Source organism: Columba livia, chromosome Z (genome assembly GCF_036013475.1).
Source record: "Columba livia isolate bColLiv1 breed racing homer chromosome Z, bColLiv1.pat.W.v2, whole genome shotgun sequence".
NCBI classification, from domain to species: domain Eukaryota; kingdom Metazoa; phylum Chordata; class Aves; order Columbiformes; family Columbidae; genus Columba; species Columba livia.
Genome location: NC_088642.1, coordinates 3,448,266 through 3,467,770, shown reverse-complemented (window position 1 = coordinate 3,467,770; position 19,505 = coordinate 3,448,266). Strand labels below are relative to the sequence as shown.

At 47.7% G+C, this 19,505-nt stretch overlaps 1 protein-coding gene across 1 annotated transcript in view; it reads left to right on the top strand.

Moving 5' to 3' along the window:
• Nucleotides 1-18,955, top strand: part of ARK2C (arkadia (RNF111) C-terminal like ring finger ubiquitin ligase 2C) — a 49,440-nt gene extending 30,485 nt beyond the window's left edge. Inside the window, exons 2-8 of the mRNA XM_065046897.1 lie at nucleotides 6,467-6,776; nucleotides 9,440-9,565; nucleotides 13,293-13,422; nucleotides 14,378-14,482; nucleotides 15,001-15,096; nucleotides 16,218-16,324; nucleotides 17,436-18,955. Coding sequence (XP_064902969.1) covers nucleotides 6,467-6,776; nucleotides 9,440-9,565; nucleotides 13,293-13,422; nucleotides 14,378-14,482; nucleotides 15,001-15,096; nucleotides 16,218-16,324; nucleotides 17,436-17,553 — 992 coding nt within the window. The 3' untranslated portion in view covers nucleotides 17,554-18,955. The remainder of the gene's footprint in view (nucleotides 1-6,466; nucleotides 6,777-9,439; nucleotides 9,566-13,292; nucleotides 13,423-14,377; nucleotides 14,483-15,000; nucleotides 15,097-16,217; nucleotides 16,325-17,435) is intronic.
• The last annotated feature ends 550 nt before the right edge of the window (nucleotides 18,956-19,505 follow it).

Sequence of the window (19,505 nt, the reverse complement as noted above, 5' to 3'; positions counted from 1 at the left end):
CCGAACTGTGTGGCTGTGGGGAGGACAGCAGACACAGCTCTGTGGGGAGGTTTATATCAGATATTAGGGAAAATTTCTTCCTGAAAAGGGCTGTTGGGCATTGGAACAGGCTGCCCAGGGCAGTGGTGGAGTCACCATCCCTGGAGGGGTTGAACAGACGTGGAGATGAGGTTCTCAGGGACATGAGGTAGTGCCAGTGTTAGATTATGGTTGGACTCGATGCTCTTGAGGGCATCTTCCAACCAAAATGATTCTATGATTCGTGGTGCTGTGCTTGACTTTAGGATGTGATGGAAGAAGCTGAGGGGCAATGGATGCAGTGGTTGCAGTGGTTGCAGTGATTGCAGTGGTTACAATGGATGCAGTGGATGCAGTGTTTGCAGTGGTTGCAGTGGTTACAATGGATGCAGTGGTTGCAGTGGAGGCAGTGGTTGCAGTGGTTACAATGGATGCAGTGGTTGCAATGGATGCAGTGGTTGCAGTGGCTGCAATGGATGCAGTGGTTGCAGTGATTGCAGGCTACCAGAGCATCACGTGAGCCCAGAAGGTGTTGCTGGTGCTCACCCAGACACATAGATGGATGGGGTATCCATGACAACATGGTCCTACACCACCATGCCATCCTGTAGCCTCTTTTGGGGCAGACTTAGCCCCAGGCAAGTCAGAGTGACACGTAACTCCTCTTTCCCACCCTGTAGGAGCTTTGCCTAAGACCTGTTTTACATTTTCATCAGATTCCATCTTTACATCCCTGTTTTAGGTTTCAGACTCTTGCAGGGCACTTTTGGAGCTGGATTAGCCAGTCTCCGTAGCTGCTTTTCTGGCTCCGCTGAGGCCAGCGGCAATGTAGAGCAATGAGGCTTGTCCAAACTGGGAGTCTGGGTGGGTGGGCAGGCTGAGAAAGACAGAAGATCTTGCAAAGGTATATGGTCAACAGAAGAGATTGAGGACCTAAATATGGAGAGGGAAAGACAAAGGGTGGGAAATACACGCCTGCTCTGCTGAGAAATAACTTAGTTTAGATGTTTTCATTGAGACAGAAGTCTCAGATGTCAATGACATTTGGCCTCAAACAGAGGGAGACTGCAAAAAACGGGAGTGGGTTGCCTGCTTTGCTGACACAGAAGTGACGCATTGCTCATCTCAGAGCTGCTGATCTGATGCTTCTCTTTGCTGTCATCATCTGCCACAGCAACAGCATCTAAATGAAAGGGGGAAGCAACAGGACAAGGAAAGAAGGATTTCTGGCTGGTGGGCAGACTGACAGTAACCCCAGAGAAGTCAGTCCTCTGCAGCTCCAGATATGAGCGCCTGGAGCTACTTGTGTCACCAGGAGGAGCACATTGATGATCCTCATGCAGCAGGGTGGACATGGGGACACCTGGTTCCAGGTTGGCCTCAGGTCAAAAGCCTGCCAGGGCTGGTGAAGACTGCTTTACTCTGGAGGAGCAAAGCGTTTCCAGAAAGGGCCACTGAAGATGATGAACCTGTTAGGTGCCTTTGTGATAAGCCATAAAAAAACATCCAAGATTCAGCTGACACCTCTTCCTGCAAAATCAAAGTATCCCAATTGGAGAAGGGTAATCCTGCAGTAGGATGAGGACCAAAACTCTGGAGGAGAGGGTCCCTGCCTTGCCAATCCCAGAGCAATGTTGCCTTCCACCACTGGGGCAGTTGGGTGGGAACGTGGCTCATGGAGGATGCAGTCATCAGCTTCGATAGGCATATTTTCCAACCTCATCATCTTTGCTGCAGAAATGCCTTCAAAGTTCAGTTAATGGAAATGGAACAGGAAATGGTAATGGAACAAGGCCCTGGCCTTGTTCTGGGGCATAAAAAGGAAAGCTGGAGTGGGGTATCTGGACTGGCTTTTAGTCATGGGTTGCTCTTTGCTGTGGTAGATGTTACCATCCAGGCAAAAAGCAGATTAAATCAATGAATCAAATTTCCTCGAAGCATTTTATGGGCACTGCTTGTCAGTTCCAATGCAAATGTGATGTAGGACCAAACTGTGGCTTGGCAAAGAGAAGGAAGATGTGTTAGAGGAGTAATCATTAATAGACACCACTCACGTGAGGCCCTCCATTACCTGAAACAGGGATGAGTGTTTACAAGCCAGATTCTGGTGCTGGTCATGGTGAGTTACATGGGGTAAGGCTGCTCAGCTGGAGTCAGCAAGATGACGCTGGATTTATCTCGTGTATGCGAGGTCAACATGTGGACTTGGAAGGCAGCCTCCACCAAGGCCGCTTGCTGCTAGATATGTTGTCCCAAAACAGGGTGCTTTACCCAGTGTGCATATAAATTTAGCCAAATTTAGCTCACTGAGACAAGAAATTTATTTGCAGAGTTGAGCAAATCTGGATGCTGGAATAAAGCCAGTATGCCAGCAAGAAAAGTAAAAGACATTATATACAAAATCTTATAACTACATTCACACCCTAAAAAGCCAATCGGTTAGACATTTGCATATTGCATTACACAATCTTTTTTGAGTGGAATGAGAAACACTCAGCTAAAGGACACCTTATCCAACAGTCTTGAGATATGTATTAAAACAAGACTCAACTAATTGTGCAAGCTTCAAAATAGGTCAGTATTGCCTGTAGTTTGTGATTAGGTGTTTTGCAAGTCACTCTTATCTTTGTTATGTGAGCAGACTGACTTAAAACTGAAAGGCTTTATATATCTTTATATTAGCAATTGCAGACAGGATTAATTCTTTTAAGTGATGACAACAGATACAATGAAAGGAAGAGGGTAAACTTGGAAATATATAACTCAGAGATTAAGTATTCTGCTGTGCACTGTCTTTTTTTTGTCAGGGATTTCTGGGGTCCACCAATACCAGGCTTGGCAAAGACTGACTCTTTGTTTTGCAAGCTGCTTTGGCTATGCCAGCTGTGTGGTTTGATGACTGCTAATAAGCATAGATTTGCTGAAGTATTCCCCAAAGTCTTCACTTTGCTGTTAAAATCCTCATCAGCAATTGGATTAGTTGTAGGGAATGAACAATTACAACACAAGATAGTGAATTATGTTGAGGCAAATTGATGGGTGTTATTTAATCATATAGTCTCAGTCATATCTTGATAGTATTTTTTCTATGGAGGAAAATGCATCATTGCGACAGTAGGTATCAGAAAAAAAACTAAAACAATGCTAGTTTTGATGGACTAGTGCCTCAAAATAAGACAAATAAACTCTGTGTACAGAAACAAAATGGTTTAGGCCTTGAATTTAGGTTATGTTTGCTCTGCACATGCCTTCCTGCCCAGATACCAGAGATAAAGTTTTCACTTTCTGGGCTGCAGGAAAGTGTAAGACCAAATTCCTCACAAGGATTGTCTTGGTGTGGGAGGAAAAATTCAAGTAAAAAGCTCTGACAAGATAATCTACTCACCCTGTGCTCTCTGTTTTATCATGGTTCTGGCACCAAAGGTCCTGCAGATGTTTTGCTAAATCAGACTAAGGCTTCCCAAGACACAGTAAAAGGCTGGAAATCCTTGGCAAGGGTTGCACCAGGCATCAGGAGATGAGAGAGGTGCAGAGGGTTGCAGACTGGCTTTTTCTGCTTTACTTAGGTGCTACAAGATCTGTCCTGGTAAGTGTAGGGTCATATCACTAAGTGTCACTGACTTGTGTCCTCCTAAGCCATTTTTTTTTTCTGAAATAGATCTAAACAGCTACCTGGTGGCACAGGTTGGTATGTTTGGATGAGCAGAGGATGGATGAGAGAGTTTAACCTGCCCTAGCAGCTTGTCTTCGGGTGCTGCGAAGACCTGGAGGTGTAAAATGGCTCACCCGTGCTATGCTGTAGCTGTTTTCCATTGGCCCATTGACCCATGGCCATTAGAGGTTGAGCAATTCACTGTAAGTCACTCTGCAATTATCCAGCAAACACAGGAGTTAGGAGGCCAGGGTTGTTAGGAGAATCTGGCGGTGTTGGTGACAGCAGCTGAACATGAGCCAGCGTGTGCCCAGGTGGCCCAGAGACCACCAGCATCCTGGCTGGTACCAGCACTGGTGTGGCCAGCAGGCCCAGGGCAGTGACCGTCCCTGTGCTGGGACCTGGGGAGGCCAAACCATGAATCCTGGGGGAAGTTTTGGGCCCCTCACACCAAGAAAGGCCTTGAGGTGCTGGAGCGAGTGGAGAGAAGGGAACGGAGCTGGGGAAGGGGCTGGAGCACAAGTGTGATGGGAGCGGCTGAGGGACCTGGGGGGTTCAGCTGGAGAACAGGAGCTGAGGGGACACAGGGACACAAAGAAATGGCCTCAAGTTGCACCAGAGGAGGTTGAGGTTGGATCTGGGGAACAATTTCTTCCCCAAAGGGCTGTGGGGCATTGGAACAGGCTGCCCAGGACAGTGGTGGAGTCACTATCCCTGGAGGCGTTGAAAATACACAGAGATGAGGTTCTCAGGGACATGGGGTAGTGCCAAGGGTGGGTTAACGGTTGGACTAAATGATCTTGAAGGTTTTTTCCAACCAAAATGATTATATTATCTCCCCATAACTGCAGTGTTGTTCAGCTTGAACCATGGGCCAAGGCAGCACAAGATCCCCATTTCATTACTCAGTCTTTACTTATTGCTGGGCTACGACGAATTGGGGCCAAGCTGACAGCAGCAAATAGAACCTACAGTACTGGGTGATGAGGTGCAAGGATGGCTCATGGTTCCGAATTTGTAGCTCAGTTGTTGGGAAACAGTGAGTCTGATCCCATCTCCACTGGTTTTAATTAATAGGGTAGCTGAATCATGCCGCTGTCTGACAGCATGAGAAATCATCACCTTAGGAGGTCCTGATGCTGGTGGCACACGCATTTCTTACCTATCACTTGTCTCAGAGGGGCACTATGGAGGGATGGGTTTGTATTCAAGTGATGCTGTGTGTAGTTATTTATGCACAGTTTTGCAAACCATTCTTTTCTGCCAGGTCATCTCCTGTAATTTCTCTAGCTGGCATCTGACTTGCTGTGTGTATCTCCTGTTTCCATATGGAATGAACAGAAAGAGCTTGGGGCTCCCTGAGCTGCTGCAATGGCCCAGCCTGGACTGGCAGTAGAGGGGAGATAGGAGCAGGAGCAAGCTGGGTGAAGAAGACACCATGGACACATCTGATCTGTGTCTTGGGATGATACTTGGTGTCTCTTGGTGCTGTTGTTCCTGGACACAAAAATAGAGAAAAAAGGAGTTTTCAAGAAGATGAGGTGTTCAAAAAACTACGTAAAACGATCAATTGTCCTACCCTGGCGCTGACCCTTGGCAAAGAAGCATCTCTGATAGCCTAATTCAAGTCTTATCCTTCACCTCTGAGTAGCCCCCTGTTTAAGAGCCAGAACTTTTGCCATGATGCCTGTAAATACTCCAGGAATGTAGGAATTAACGTGCTGGACTGGGCCAAGGGCTCATCCAAGCAAGGACCATGAAGGAGGTGCAAACCAGTGCCAGATGTTTCGTAAAAAGCCTCCGCTACAGATATCTTTCACACCTCATTTCTCCCTCGTTCCCATCAGTTTCCTGGCTGGTCTCATGGCAGTCTATGCTGTGTTTCCCACAGCCGATCTCTCCGTGCATGCAGCTCATGAGGATGGGCTGTTGAAGGGTCTCAGCAAAGACGCTCAGTCTTAATCCCGGTTCTCATTCGCACCCTGCAGTCAGAGAGAGACAGATTCTTAGAGCAGAGATTGTTTCCTTGCCTATGAGACACTTTCACACAGGCAAAGAAGTACTTTGAATTGCATGGAGAGTCAGCAAGCTTTGATAGCTTCGGTAAGCTCATAACACATGAAAATGTATTTTAGAAAAAAAGATTTTATTTTTCCCTTTTCTAAAATGCTGAGGCTTTTTCATAGAATCACAGAACGGTTTGTGTCGGGAGGAACCTTCAAAGCTCATCCAGTGCCAGCCCTGCCATGAGCAGGGACATCTTCACCAGCTCAGGTTGCTCAGAGCCCTGTCCAGCCTGGCCTGGGATGTCTCCAGGGACGGTTCATCCACCACTTCTCTAGCCAACCTGGGACAGGCTCTCACCATCATCAGCATAAAAACATTTCTTCCTTACATCTGATCTGAATCTCCCCTCCTTTAGTTTACAACCACTGCCCTTGTCCTATCACTACCGGCCCTGTTAACATTTTTGTTCCCTTTTGCTTTAAGACAGGCAAACCAAAGCACGCCAAAGCAGTTTTCATCAGCATACACTTCAGTTTGTAGCCAAAAAGTCACTTTGAACCCAAACCGATGCTTTGGTTCCAATGTTTTTTTGGAGCAGAAAAGCTATTAGTCAAAATCAACATTTTTCCATGTAATCAACATTAACTGACCTGTTCTCTCTTTTTTTAACCCTTTTGGCAGAGGAGAGAAATAACCGTTCGCTCAGTTCTCACCCTGGATGGGCAACCACCGTGCTGGGGTGTCCCGGCCGCTGCTGTCCCCCGTGACGGCCATGCTCTTCTCTTCCAGGTGCTCCTTTTCAAAGGTCTCAGCATCCCCATGCTACCTCCTGCCGGCATTTCCACCTGGGTCCCCAGCCTCAGCTCTCCACCGACTTCACCCTGCCCCACGCGGTGCAGCCCCAGCCGGGGCTGACCCCACACATGGCCCCCACGCACCAGCACAGCGGTCCCCTGCACCAGCCCCTGGCACCGGTGCCAGCCCTGCCCTTCCAGGACGTGGCCGGACCCTCCTTCCTACCTCAGGCGCTTCACCAGCAATACCTCCTCCAGCAGCAGCTCCTCGAGGCACAGCACCGCCGGCTCATGCCCCATCCCAGGTAAGGCGGGTGGGTCTCACTCTTCCTGGAGGATGCTGAGGAGATATTGGTACAGGGAATTAACAATTGACTAACTAACAATTAACTAACTGACACTTAAAGAGCTAAGGAGCTAACACTTACAGAGCTAACCCTTAACCCACATCACTATTGCCTAGCCTTGCTTAGCTTTGTGTAACTTATTGTACGAGAAACAGGAGTTCGCTGACGCCTTGCAAAGATAATAATCCTTGGGTACATCCTTGGGTGAACAAGATATCAGAAACTTGGGCACAGGACAGGAGATACACCAGTTTTAACCAACACAGCAGTCTGAGTCCCAATGAACCCATCACACTAGACCAAAGGTGACTGTGTACAGAGAAGAGCACCTGGGTTCACTATCACTGCTCAACTGCAACCAGGAGGAACCAAAGGTGGACACTATGGAAATGGTCTCCTGGAACTCATTGTAATAAGAACCGCCTTCTAGGAGACAGGTTATGAATATGTATAGACATTCCTAAAACTTTCATGAATATGTAACACTTCACTGCATTTAACCAAGCTCACAGCTACTGGAAATTTACTCATATATTGGGTGAATTTTTTCCCCGTGTGTCCAGTGCTGTAAATACATACCTTCTTCACAATCTCAAGCATTTTAAGGTCATTTCCACGCCAAAATATCAGCTTCATTTAAGCCACGTTGGTCTTTGCAAAGCCCTGGCAGTAGGTCCTGGTGATGTTGGGTGTTTTTTTTCATAAATTCATGTGTGTGCCTCCAAAATTCAGCCACCAGAAGGTTTGTCTTTCCCATAGGGATCCATACCATGCTCATCTGACATGTCTCAACTGTAGGAGAGTCAGGATGGTAAGACCTTGGTGTTGCAGTGACCCATTCCTGCATGGCAGAGAGAGCAACAGGCTACATGCAGGAGCTACCTCCTTGTAGCTGTTGTTTCAAAACCACATAACAGATGGTATCCCCCTGTCCCATCAGGTTTTGCACATGAAGAGCTTACTCCTCTAGGTCTAGTTAGGCTTCCCAGATATGAGTGAATGGCGCCATTGGCCTGCAGCACATTCAATCATGGAAAACAGCCTAAATTCAGCCTGGGCTTTTGACTGCAGATATAATTACTGTAGCTCAGCAGAGGTGGAAATGGATGCCTGGCTTTGTCCTGATTGTGTTTCTTGAGAGAGGGGTTTAGATAGCATGTAGGAGAGGAGTGCTTTTTCTGGAAACATATGGAAGCTATTTGTGGGTTGTACCTATGGATCAAGAATCAGAGGATGAGTCTTTGCGATAATGCTTCATTTGGAAAGAATGCTATAGACAGAAACACTTTCTTTCCATACCCTTTCTGTCTGAAAATTGTGTGTTCTTCTCATCCTTGTTTTGTTTTGCATAAGCTGGATTTTAGGTGGATTTAGTGATTAGTTAATAACTGAGTAGCAAGTGTGTGCGAGGCTGAGGCATTGATGATACAAGTGTTTATATGTCTTAGTCATAAGCTTAATTAAAATAAAAACACAGAGTGCAATTCTACGCAGAAGCTGCTTTGGTAAATGCTGTCAGTGTTATATTTGCAAGTGGGTTGCAGTGTGGAAAAGGTCAGGAGCCTCTTGCCCAGTCCCACATCCTATTTCTGAAAGCACAGCTGCATTGGATGAGGGTGTCAGAAAACTCACAGATGTGGACCATGGGGTCCTAGTAATGGGTATTTGGGTTGTGCCTTGAAAAGTTAAGCCTCTGATCTGTGGCTTCATGAAAAAGAAATTATCTAACGGTTCCCTGCTCTGTTTCCTCTAGTGTTTTCCCTTAGCTTTGCTTTGTGGTGGCCCCACTGGTAAGCAGGGACTCAGCAAGGAGCAAGGGGTATGAGTCTGTTTGTAGTGCAAACCCTGCTTGTGCATCCACCTTGTGTGTCTCCAAATGCGGACACTGATCAAGCAGCACATGCTCATCCTCTGAGTAGTTCAAATGGGCAAAATGACAAGAAAAGACTCAAATCCTTAGAAAAACCTTCCTGTATATTCCACCACTTGCCCTTCCCTGCCTGCAAAGGCAGCAGAGCTTGGGCAGGAGCTGGATCCCAGCCTGGTTTGTCCATCATCCAGAGAAATGTTGGCAAAGGCCAGGGAGAGTAAATTCTGCTTTCAGTTACTCCTCAGTAATCTTGTTATGAATGAGGTTCTCCAGAAGTTTATGGACTGCATGGGGAGACGAGACAACCTGCAGCTTCTTTATGATGATGGATAACGGCTGCAGCAGGGACATGTTTCATCTTGCATGCTATTCATGGGGCTGACGGTGGAGAAAAAGAAAATAGTGCAAATGGCAGGAAACTGCTAGGGAAGAAGAAACTGCTAGGGAAGAGGTTGTTTGCTTTCCTCTTCTCTCCATGTTGCTACTGAATCGCATCTCCTGTATGCGGATGTCACAGGGGGGAGAGCAGAGGTCTGTGTTATGTTCGTGGTGACCACAAGTAAATGACATAACTCCAAACTCCTCTTCTCACCATCCCTGACACTTGCCTGGACTCTTTTCTCTTGGACATATGTTCACAAGCCCAACTCTTTGGGGTTTCTACTGGTTTACGGACACGGTCTGGGAGCAGGAACCATATGTAGCAGTGCCTGTTGGGTTTCTAACTCCCTTGCTGGTCTCCTCCCCGCAGGCGGGCTCAAGAGCGCATGTCCGTTCAGCCTCACCGTCTACACCCCAGCTTTGACTTCAGCCACCAACTGCAAACTCCACAACCCATGGCTCCCCAGCCCAGGTATTTAGCCGAAGGCACGGACTGGTAAGTCTTCCACATTTCCCTTGAATAGGGTGTTTAAAAAGTCCCAGGGAGGCTGCGAGGGTTGATTAATGTCACCGTGGATCAATGCTTTTGTGACAGCTAAGGGTTCAACTCAACAGATAGAATGTGGGAAGTGTGCAATGGGAAAGGGCCATGAGTGCGTGCTAAAGCCTTTAAGCAGGTATATGATAACTCTGAGTAATCAATATTACCCATAACTCTCCAACCACAGATGCAGAGTGCAGTCCATCATTAGTCTTCCTCCACAGCCAGGGGTTTTGTTCCCTGTAGACCAATGTTTCTGCCTGAACAAGGTCTTCTGCTGTCTACCAGGCTCTCAAAAAACAGTGAACATAGCTTTTTCCTTGGTCTAAATCAGGGAGCACAGTGATGCCCTGCCCCACAGAGTGGTATTAATAAATTAATACCTGTTAATCATCCTCCCACTGTAGTGTTTGATACCCTGGAAAAACAGAGCAAAGAATGGATCATTTCATTTTCAGAGCAGGTTTTGAGCTCTTGCACAATTCATAAGGTACTGGCCCTACTTGGAAGAATAAAAAAAGTAAAAACATGCTTCTGAGTAGCTGTTTGTTAGCTAACCAAAGTCCATTCTGTGCACTGAATGGAAAAAATAGCATGTGAACATGTAATTAGAGACAATCGCAATGTATATGCACAAGGGGACCGAAATAAAATGTCACAGGAAATCTTAATTATGGCATTCCCTAACATCTGAGCACTTCACTTTGCAAATGGAGAGTCCTTTTAATGCAGGGTTTTCTTTCCCTCCTCCGGGGTAATAATATACAACCTAAAATGTGGCCAGATCCTTCTGCCGTTTTCTTATCAGGTGTTACCATTACTGGCACCACTGTGATCCAAATTTGGCCAGGATGACATTGTTCAGATCAGTTTGCAAAGTGGTTCACTTACCATCTGGGTAGAGCCATTCTTTCTGCCTCTCTTTAGGCACAGAGTGCTTAATTATAATCATTAGAAGGATCTGATAAAGCATCGCTTTTTATTCCCCTCCTCCTCCCTCCTTTTACCTCTATGTTGCTCCATAGCCTTACAAAACCTAAGGAGTGGGGATGACAGAAATCATATACTGTGTGTATATATTTGGGTGACTCACCTCCCCTTGGGGCACATGTACAGTTTTGCCCAGTGACACATATAAAAACTTTCCTGTAATGTGTTACCACCGCACGAGCAGCAGCAGCTCTTGATCGGAGTCGGGAGGTGGTAGACACCACTGTGGGAAACTGGGGTGTGATCAGTCCTCTCAGACAGCCCAGCCTTGGTTAAAACCTTCTGGTGAAGAAGAAAGAAACTCTCATTTGCTTCCTTAAATAATCTTCTGCATCTGCATTTAGTGACAACTACCCAACTTGTCACCTGGCTCCTTATCTCTCAGTTTTTGGTTGTTAGCAGTCCATGTCCTATAAGCATCATAGCCTGTGGACCTCACATCTGGTCATCAAGATGCTGTACAGTTGTCCATGAACCACAGGCTAGAAGTTGATGGTTAGTTTTGTTTTTCTTTGTCTAATGTGCTCTACTTATTCACCCACAAACACTGTTCCAAGCAGTTTTCTGCTCTGAGCCCTCCTGTAGACCCACAGCAGCATCACTTCAGGAGCCTCAGCATCTGATTTTAAGGATTTAGATGCACAAGCAATTCAGCAGTGCTGTTACTGCAATTACTTGTGAAAATTAACAATGATTGTTCATCTTTGAGAGTTCTCTTCCAGCCTCAATCCACTCTGTGGATTACCACATCTGTTTTGTAGACAGAGAATATGGGAAAGCAGAGATGAAGTGGTCAAGGTCATGTATCAGGCCATCATCACAGGGCTGGGAATGGCCCCAAAGCCTCTGGTTTTCCAGTTGAATCTTCCATCCACCTGGGAACAGTCTTCAGCAATTGGATAAATCACCAACATTGTGACACAGGAACTGGAAACGCTCAGTCCTGTGGATTCTCACCCTGGTTGTGTTCTTGCCAGTTTCTTGCTGTGTTTTATCCTCTGCCAGTTTTGTCTGTCTAGGACGTGGCTAGCACAGGGCCAACAAAGATAGTGCCTCTGTTTGCCTCAGCTTGCTGTGGAGAGACTTAGTGGGGAGAACTAAAGTATTTGAACTGCTGTCTGGTACACAGGCTGTTCTGGGTGAAGATTTCTGCATTTACTGTCCCCTCACATCCACTAGCTACTGTTGGGTGAAAGCAGTTTCACAGCTGCTGGAGGACACGTCTGGGTTGCTCCTAACAAGCCGTGACTCTCGCTGTCCTCTGTGCATGGGAAGAGAAGTTCAAGGATGAAATGGGAAGCCACCCCTGTGCTCTAATTAGCTTAGCTTTGGCAAATGTGCAGACAATGGTCATCAGACAGCCGGCTTTTGTGATTATGATAAAGTGAACGGACGTTCCAAGCACTTGTTTGCAGAAAGGCTCTTTGGTTGGAGATGTGAGAGATCAGCCAACTGGGTTATAGATGGAAATGCTGTGTTAGGTCTCCTCCCATCCCCTCCACATGGCATGGGGATGGGGTTTGCAGTTTATTTCTGCACCCTTGGATTGGACAGAGCTGTGGTGTTGGCTGGGATCTTGCTCATGTCAAGTCCTGAGATCAAGCTGGGTTGTTTTCCTGGAGGCACGAAGTATCCAAACTCACCAAGCCGAGCCTCAATCTGGGTGAAGATCCTGCTTTTCTTGCCCAGGCCAGGCTACCTGTAGGCAAGCGGGACCATTGGGAATGTCCTGCTTCATTGGTATTAGCCTGCTGGTCAAGCACCACCATTTCCTACAGCAGTCTTATCCGGAAATCTATTAAAACCTTTATATTTTCTGCACAAAAAACAGTTCCTGGGGTTCCAAAAAGCTGGGTTTGGGTGAGGTGCAGTCTCCCTAGGTCCTCCTCTGACCTGGCCTGGGACACCTCCACAGAGAGCACAGGCACGTCAAAACCCCCTAGACGGTGCATAGCTGCCTCCAAAAAACTACCCAGAACGGCTCTTTGGTGTGTCCCTGAGGCTTTTGGCTGTATTCCTGCAAAATATTCAAGGCCAAATGTAATTGTGCTCAGTGAAGGCAGCACAGGGAGCACCTGGTCTGACTGGATTGAGTTGCTGAGCCCGGGGATCGATCAGAGCCACCAAAATGCTCTTGCTCTGAAATTAGTGCTGTGCAGATCCTGATCCCAGCTAACACAAATGCTAACTGGCACAAAAACAACCCTTAATTCTCTCCAGCTGAGAGAGAAGAGGTGTTCATCCTGGAGAAGAAAAGCTCTGGGCAGACCTTATTGCATCTTTCCAGACTTAAAATGGACCCGTGAGAAAGATGGGGACAGACTTTTGAGCAGGGCCTTTTGTGATAGGACAAGGGTTGATGGTTTTAAACTAAAGACGGGAGATTGAGGCTGGACATGAGGAAGGAATTGTTGTCCCTGAGGGTGGTGAGTGTCTGTCCCAGGTTGGCCAGAGAGGTGGTGGATGAACCATCCCTGGAGACATCCCAGGCCAGGCTGGACGGGGCTCTGAGCAACCTGAGCTGGTGAAGATGTCCCTGCTCATGGCAGGGGGGGCACTGGGGGAGCTGGGAAGGTCCCTTCCAGCGCAAATGATTCTATGATTCTATAAACCCCAGTAGTGGAGATGATGCTACAACAGCACAGAGGGAGCCTGTGCAGTCTAAGCTGTATCTCCATCCTCGTGCCCACAGGGACCTCAGTGTTGATGCAGGACTGACTCACGCCCAGTTCCAGGTCCGGCCGGTCCCTCAGCCCTATCAGCATTACTTAGCTACACCTCGGATGCACCATTTCCCCAGAAGCACATCCTCGACACAGATGGTAAGTGAAAGCATTTTTACTGAGAAATGTTTTATGCATTGTCTGCCAGAAGGCAGTCAAAATAAAGGCTGCTATCATTCTATCACCTGTCTTCTGTGAATCCCACTTACCTCCGGCCGTGGGAGGAGGTGTCTGAAAAGATAATATTGCATCGTTGCACTCTGGATTAGAGAAAGGAAAGAAAAGCTCAGCTGCTATGGAAAGATTCAGTCCATCAAGTGCAGCATCACGCTCACAGGTTGATCTGCAAAATCTGGGCAGGACGTGAGAGACTCAGCAATTATTACTAATAATATTATAAATACCGGAACAAATTATGGTCTCCCAATGCTCCCTGCCTTGGCAGTAGATTACTCCCTTCCCCAGGCTCAACCCCAGGACCATCACTCCTTGCTTCATTGCTCTCTATGTCGATAAAGGTTTTGCATGACCTGTTTGATGAGAAGATGGGGTAATTTGCTGGCCCTTCCCCTAGCAGGGTGCTGTGATTGGAGCTGAGCCACGCTGAGCACTGCTAATCCTTAAACCATCCTCAGAAATCCCACGAGAGTGTTTTTTCCTCATGCCCACAGTCAGACCCTGACACCTGCATTCTACAGCAAGGCTTAAAAAAATCAAAGCTTGGATGCAGAGAAATCCAGCCATTCGAAAATAAATGAAACAAAATCTCTGAGCTGATCTGTGTTGAGAGTTTGGAACTGCAATGCTACGGATGCAACGGGAATTATTGTAACAGATAGTTTACTCAAAAGAAATGAATGTTCTTAGTTATCATTTATAGGAGATCTATTTAATAAAACCTCATTTTTTTGGTTAATAAAAGGCTTCTGTTGGGGAAGGTGTTGATCTGCTCTTTCATTTTGAAATTTTAAAGCACTAAATTTAAATCTGGGTACAGAATGGATTTCTGTGTGCAAGCGCGCATGGCTTTATTTTTCTCCCTTACTTCTCGCAGGTTGTTCACGAAATCAGAAGTTACCCTTATCCTCAGCTTCAGCTACTGGCTCTTCAGGGACTGAACTCAAGCAGACACACATCTGCTGTGCGGGAGAGCTATGAAGTATGTGTCTTGAGGATTTTTATTAAATTTTTAAGTGCTAGAAATCTGTGCAAGCTCTGACATAAGCTTGTAAGGCTTGTGGCATGGCATTTGCACTGAGTCTTGCAGCGATTTCAGTAATAACTGTGAGGCGAAGGGATTGAGTGGGTTTGGTAAAAGACGGTTTACTCCAGGGTGCCTGGGTCTGGGTTGGGTTCATTCTGGCTCAGTTCATGTCTGTGAACAAAGTGTTCCAGTTCTGCAGCGTTTGATTTCCCAGTCTGTCAAACAGAGCTCAGATTCCACCTTTATTTCAAAAATATTTGATATCCAGCTCTTTGCCTTGATTCCTTAGTTACTAGCCCAAGACTCAGGGCTCAGATTCATCATTAAAGCATGGCTGATTTGGGTTTGATGGACATTTCCATCAAAGGAAAGGCAGGAGGAAGCCTTGGTGTACAGCAGCTGGGGTGGGGTGGTGGGACCTCATGCCCTCGGAGCAATGCTGATGGTGCTTTGCTGATGTTCCTGCACCGCAGGAGCTGCTGCAGCTGGAGGACAGGCTGGGCAATGTGAGCCGGGGAGCCGTCCAGAACACCATCGAGAGGTTCACCTTCCCCCACAAGTACAAGAAGGTGAGTGCCCCGAAACCACGGCACGGCTTACAACCCTTCTCTGTTGGCCTGGGGTTGCGGGCACGGAGCAGGACAGAAGGAATAATTTTGGTGGGTCTCAGTGCTCAGGGTTGGCAAACCAACACCATCAATCACAATATTCCCTGAAAGAGAGAAGGAATGTAAAATCCAGCACTGGTGCTTTAATGCCTTGCGGGGCTCTCGGTCCAAAGCGGTGCTGTAGCTCAGCTGGCTGTTTCTCACTTCTAGGCTAGGAAGCTGTGGGCCAAATTTTCAAAAGGGTCTCAACCTTCTCCCACCCAGCAGGTGCGATTTCCCCCCTGCCCACACCTGGTAAGGATGTGCACACACCAAGGGGGCTTTGTGCATGCAAACCCACCCTGTTCTGCATGCCAGCGGTGCAGCCTATGTGCCCCACCATGAGGATCCTGGCTCTGTGGCGTGGTAACGTTGTCCTCCCTTCGCTTTGCAAACAGTAGAAAATGGGAAAAAAAATGATAGTTTGCATAGTAACTTTCCATGTTGGTAATTTCTGGTGGGGCATTAATAAGTAAGGGATGTTGAACTGCCCAGGTTGGAAGTGAGTCAACTCCTGCTGCGCTTATCTCTGACCACATCTCCAGTGGATCCAGAAAAATGATAGTAACAGGGATGGATGTGTGAAGGGAAGAGAAAACTGGAGAGCTGACAGGCTAAGCACTGCCCGACAGTGCAATGTGGGGCTGGGCTGGTGGCCAAGCTGGCATGGGGCACAGTGGTTGCCCTTCCTGGCAGTGATGGCCCCACATGCCTTGGTGTCTCCATGAGAAGCCTCCAGCAAAGCAGACCATGACGGCCACCCCCACTTCAAGGACGATGATGGAGGTGGCGAGGAGCTGTGTTAGGGCAGTGGAGGACAGGCTGCTTCTTGAGGCACTGCCACCAGCCAGAGGGGACGTGCTGACCAGCAGCATGGTGGTGGCATTCTCTCCTCAATGGCTTTTTTGGCTGGGCTGACTTCCCCAAGCTGAAGGATTTGGCTGAGGGATGAAGCTCTTATTTGCCTTTGTGCAACTACCCAAGCTGGGGAGAGCATCAGAAAGTCAAGTCCTAACCAAATTATGTCTTTAACCTGGCTGCAGAGAAGACCACAGGAGGGCAAAGCTGAGCAAGAGGATGGAGAGGAGTCAGACACCGACGAGAAATGCACAATCTGTCTGTCCATGCTTGAAGATGGAGAAGACGTCAGGTAGGATTCTTCCATCTGCTCCTTTGCCTCTTTAAGCCCCCTGAATTGTGTTTATTTGGATAAATGCTGCCACGTACTGCCCTTTCCTGACAAACTCACTTGGGTTGTCATAGAGCTTGAGAAACCAAATGCATTTAGATGGATGTTGGTATGGGCTGTAGGAAGGAAGAGCTCTGCAGCAGCAGGAGTGCCAAGTTTTTATAGCACCTCCTGGGTTTGGATCACCTGCTTCTAAGCAGTGCCATGGGGTGGCAATGGGCCAGGTGGCAGGTGGCAGAGTGGGTTGGGTCCTAGGTCTCAGACAACCACCTGGAGCTTGGTGACACCTATGTCTGGGCTTGGCAGATGACCGGAGTATTACAAAAGGGAGTGTGGGTGTCACTTCCAGGGGAGTTTGGCTTGTGGCTGGGATGAAGCTGGTTTATTGTAGAATAAATGGGTTTACTCAGCCCTCACGGTCACAGGGAGCCATCCTGAGCCAATAATAAAACCCTAGTTGTCTGTCCCCAGGCTCTTGGCTGGGTCAAATCTCTGCTTGTGGCAGAGGATTGGGACAGGTGATTGCGAGGGGCTGAAGCAGCTGCTCTACCTGGTCCTGCTCCTCACCCTTTAATTGCCCTAAGCCATGAAGAATTGCTGATCCTCTTACTCTGTGTCCTTGTGGTTTGAGGTCCATCCAGCTCATGAGGGTCAGCAACGAGATGACAAACGTGATGTAGTTGAAAAGCAACCACATTCCCCAGGGCACACCAGATACCCATGTAGGAGCAGTGGAGACTCACCTGACTGCTAAAAAATCACAATGATGAAGAAGCCAGAGGCTTTGGAGCATAACCCAATACTCCTGAAAGGTTAAAAACCAGCAACCAGGAAAATTAATAAATTGGAAAAACTCAGCTCAAGAGGGTGTGGGGTTTTCTAAAAGGCTTTTAGCCAAGAAGGACCAGCTCTGATCTGCCATCGGTGGAGGAGGTTGAAGGACCTGGGCAGCACTGGTGTCACTGCGTTGGTCCTTCCCCATGTTTGAAGCAGCCCCGACTGCTGCATTCTAGCCTTTCCTGGTCCCCTGGACCTCTTCCATCCCAACAACGTGGTGTCTCTCTCTCTGCAGGCGGTTGCCCTGTATGCATCTCTTCCACCAAGTGTGCGTGGACCAGTGGCTGGCCACCAGCAAGAAGTGCCCGATCTGCAGGGTGGACATTGAAACACAGCTCGGCTCGGACAGCTGAAAGGACTGGCTGGACACACCATTTTCCTTACACCAGGTCGTATGGCCATAAACCCTTGCAGCAAAATTTTTGCCTTCTGAGCCATTTGATTGAGAGGAAAAGTCTGCAGGCATGTTAGCGAGGAGGAGGAGGAGGAGGAGGTGGTGGTACCATATCTAGCGGTAGGAGACATTGCACATACGCAGGAGACAGGCCCGGTAGAAGGGAGCTGGTATTCCCGGGGCTCAGAGACCCCGTGCTGCAGAAGATTTTAGTGTTGAACATGAAGGGAACTAGTTGTGGTAGTGTGGCCTGTCAATCCTGCATCTCATGGGGATTGTATATATATACCTCTTGAATACGTAGAAACATGTTAGGGGTCCTTTAGCTATTTCTATGGATGGCAGCTGGAGCATGTTAGCTTAAGAAATGTTGTGTTTGATGCCCTACTCATCTTGTGGTGGACATGTTGCTGTTACCTAATTTGCACCAAATATTTTTTCATAGATTCCTTATTTTGGTGCCTGATCAATACATTGCAGATGGGGAATAAAGAGGTCAAGCTTTCCCACCTCTTGAGGGGGAAAGGGGCGAAAAAGCAAAATCCTGTTTACAGTCAGAAGGGTTGCGCTCTTTGCCTCAGCCGCGTGTGCTTCCTTTCCTTGTGTTTACAGTGTGTTGCAAATTTAGAGAAGCTCAAAAAATAATAAAAATTGGGAATGAAATGAATGAAGCAATAGGGACAAGCTTCGTTCCTGCTTATCTGCTGGTGCTGGACGCTTTCTGTAGGGGCGCAATGTCGGTGTAGACGCTGTTTCTTTGCTTTCCGTATCTTAATGAAGTGGCTTGGCACATCGCAATCCAAGAAAGGGCTGTCTTTGTGATTGCCGTTGTCTGTGATGTTTTCTCCTGTGATCTGTGAGGCTGGCTGGCTTCAGAATCTACTGCCAGCACTGGTCCAAGACGATGGTTACTGGAGCCGGTGCCTGTAGCTGTGGTTTGGGGTTTAATAACACCGGAGAGGTGCTGAGAGATGCACGTTGCCAACTCCTCTCCTGTGCAAATACATCTCTGATAACGAGATGGGAGAAAACTCAGTGCTCACGAGACACTGCTGAGGCTGTGAGTATATTGGCACAGGGGGGAGAAAGCAGGTTGGAAAGGGGGTTTGCTGCTCTCTGGAAGGGCTGGGTTGTAGCCCTGCTGCAAAGCACGTTCACCTGCACCTGCGTGCGCTTGTTTAAAAATTAAACCGAATTGCATTAATATTCAAAAGACAATTAGGAGCTGGTCCCCAAAGAAGTGAGCTGTTGCGATCTAAGCTTCCCCTGAAATAAAGATCTCTGCACACCAACCGTAGTGACCAAGCTGAAAACCCTCTGGACAACTGGCATTCACAACTAAAACTTCTTTTTTTCAAATACTTTTTGTTTGTTTGTTTTTTTTTGTGTAGTAGGGGAGCAAAATAAAGATGTGGAGTAGCAAGGGGAATTAGTCAGGAACATTATGTATTGAAAAAGCTGATGTGGCAGGGATGATGCCCAGCTCCCCTGGGCAGCTGTTTTGCTGGAGCCAAGCGATGCTCTCCAAGCAGAAACAACCCTGTGTTACCAACTGAGAGATCGTGGGGTTCCCCTGAGTGGGAATTGGAAAACGTCAACCTCAAAGACACCGCAGAGAACTTTTTTCCCAACGGGAAAGGGGAAGGAAAGAGGGGAGCCCTGTGGGGCACAAGGATGCAGGAGCCTTTCTCCTGCTGTGCCCATGCAATGTCCCCCATTGGAGGTGGACAAATGGTGGGGTATAAGGAAGATATAAGGAAGGAATGCTTTATGCTGAGGGTGGTGAGAGCCTGTCCCAGGTTGGCCAGAGAGGTGGTGGCTGAACCATCCCTGGAGACATCCCAGGCCAGGCTGGACGGGGCTCTGAGCAACCTGAGCTGGCGAAGATGTCCCTGCTCATGGCAGGGGGGG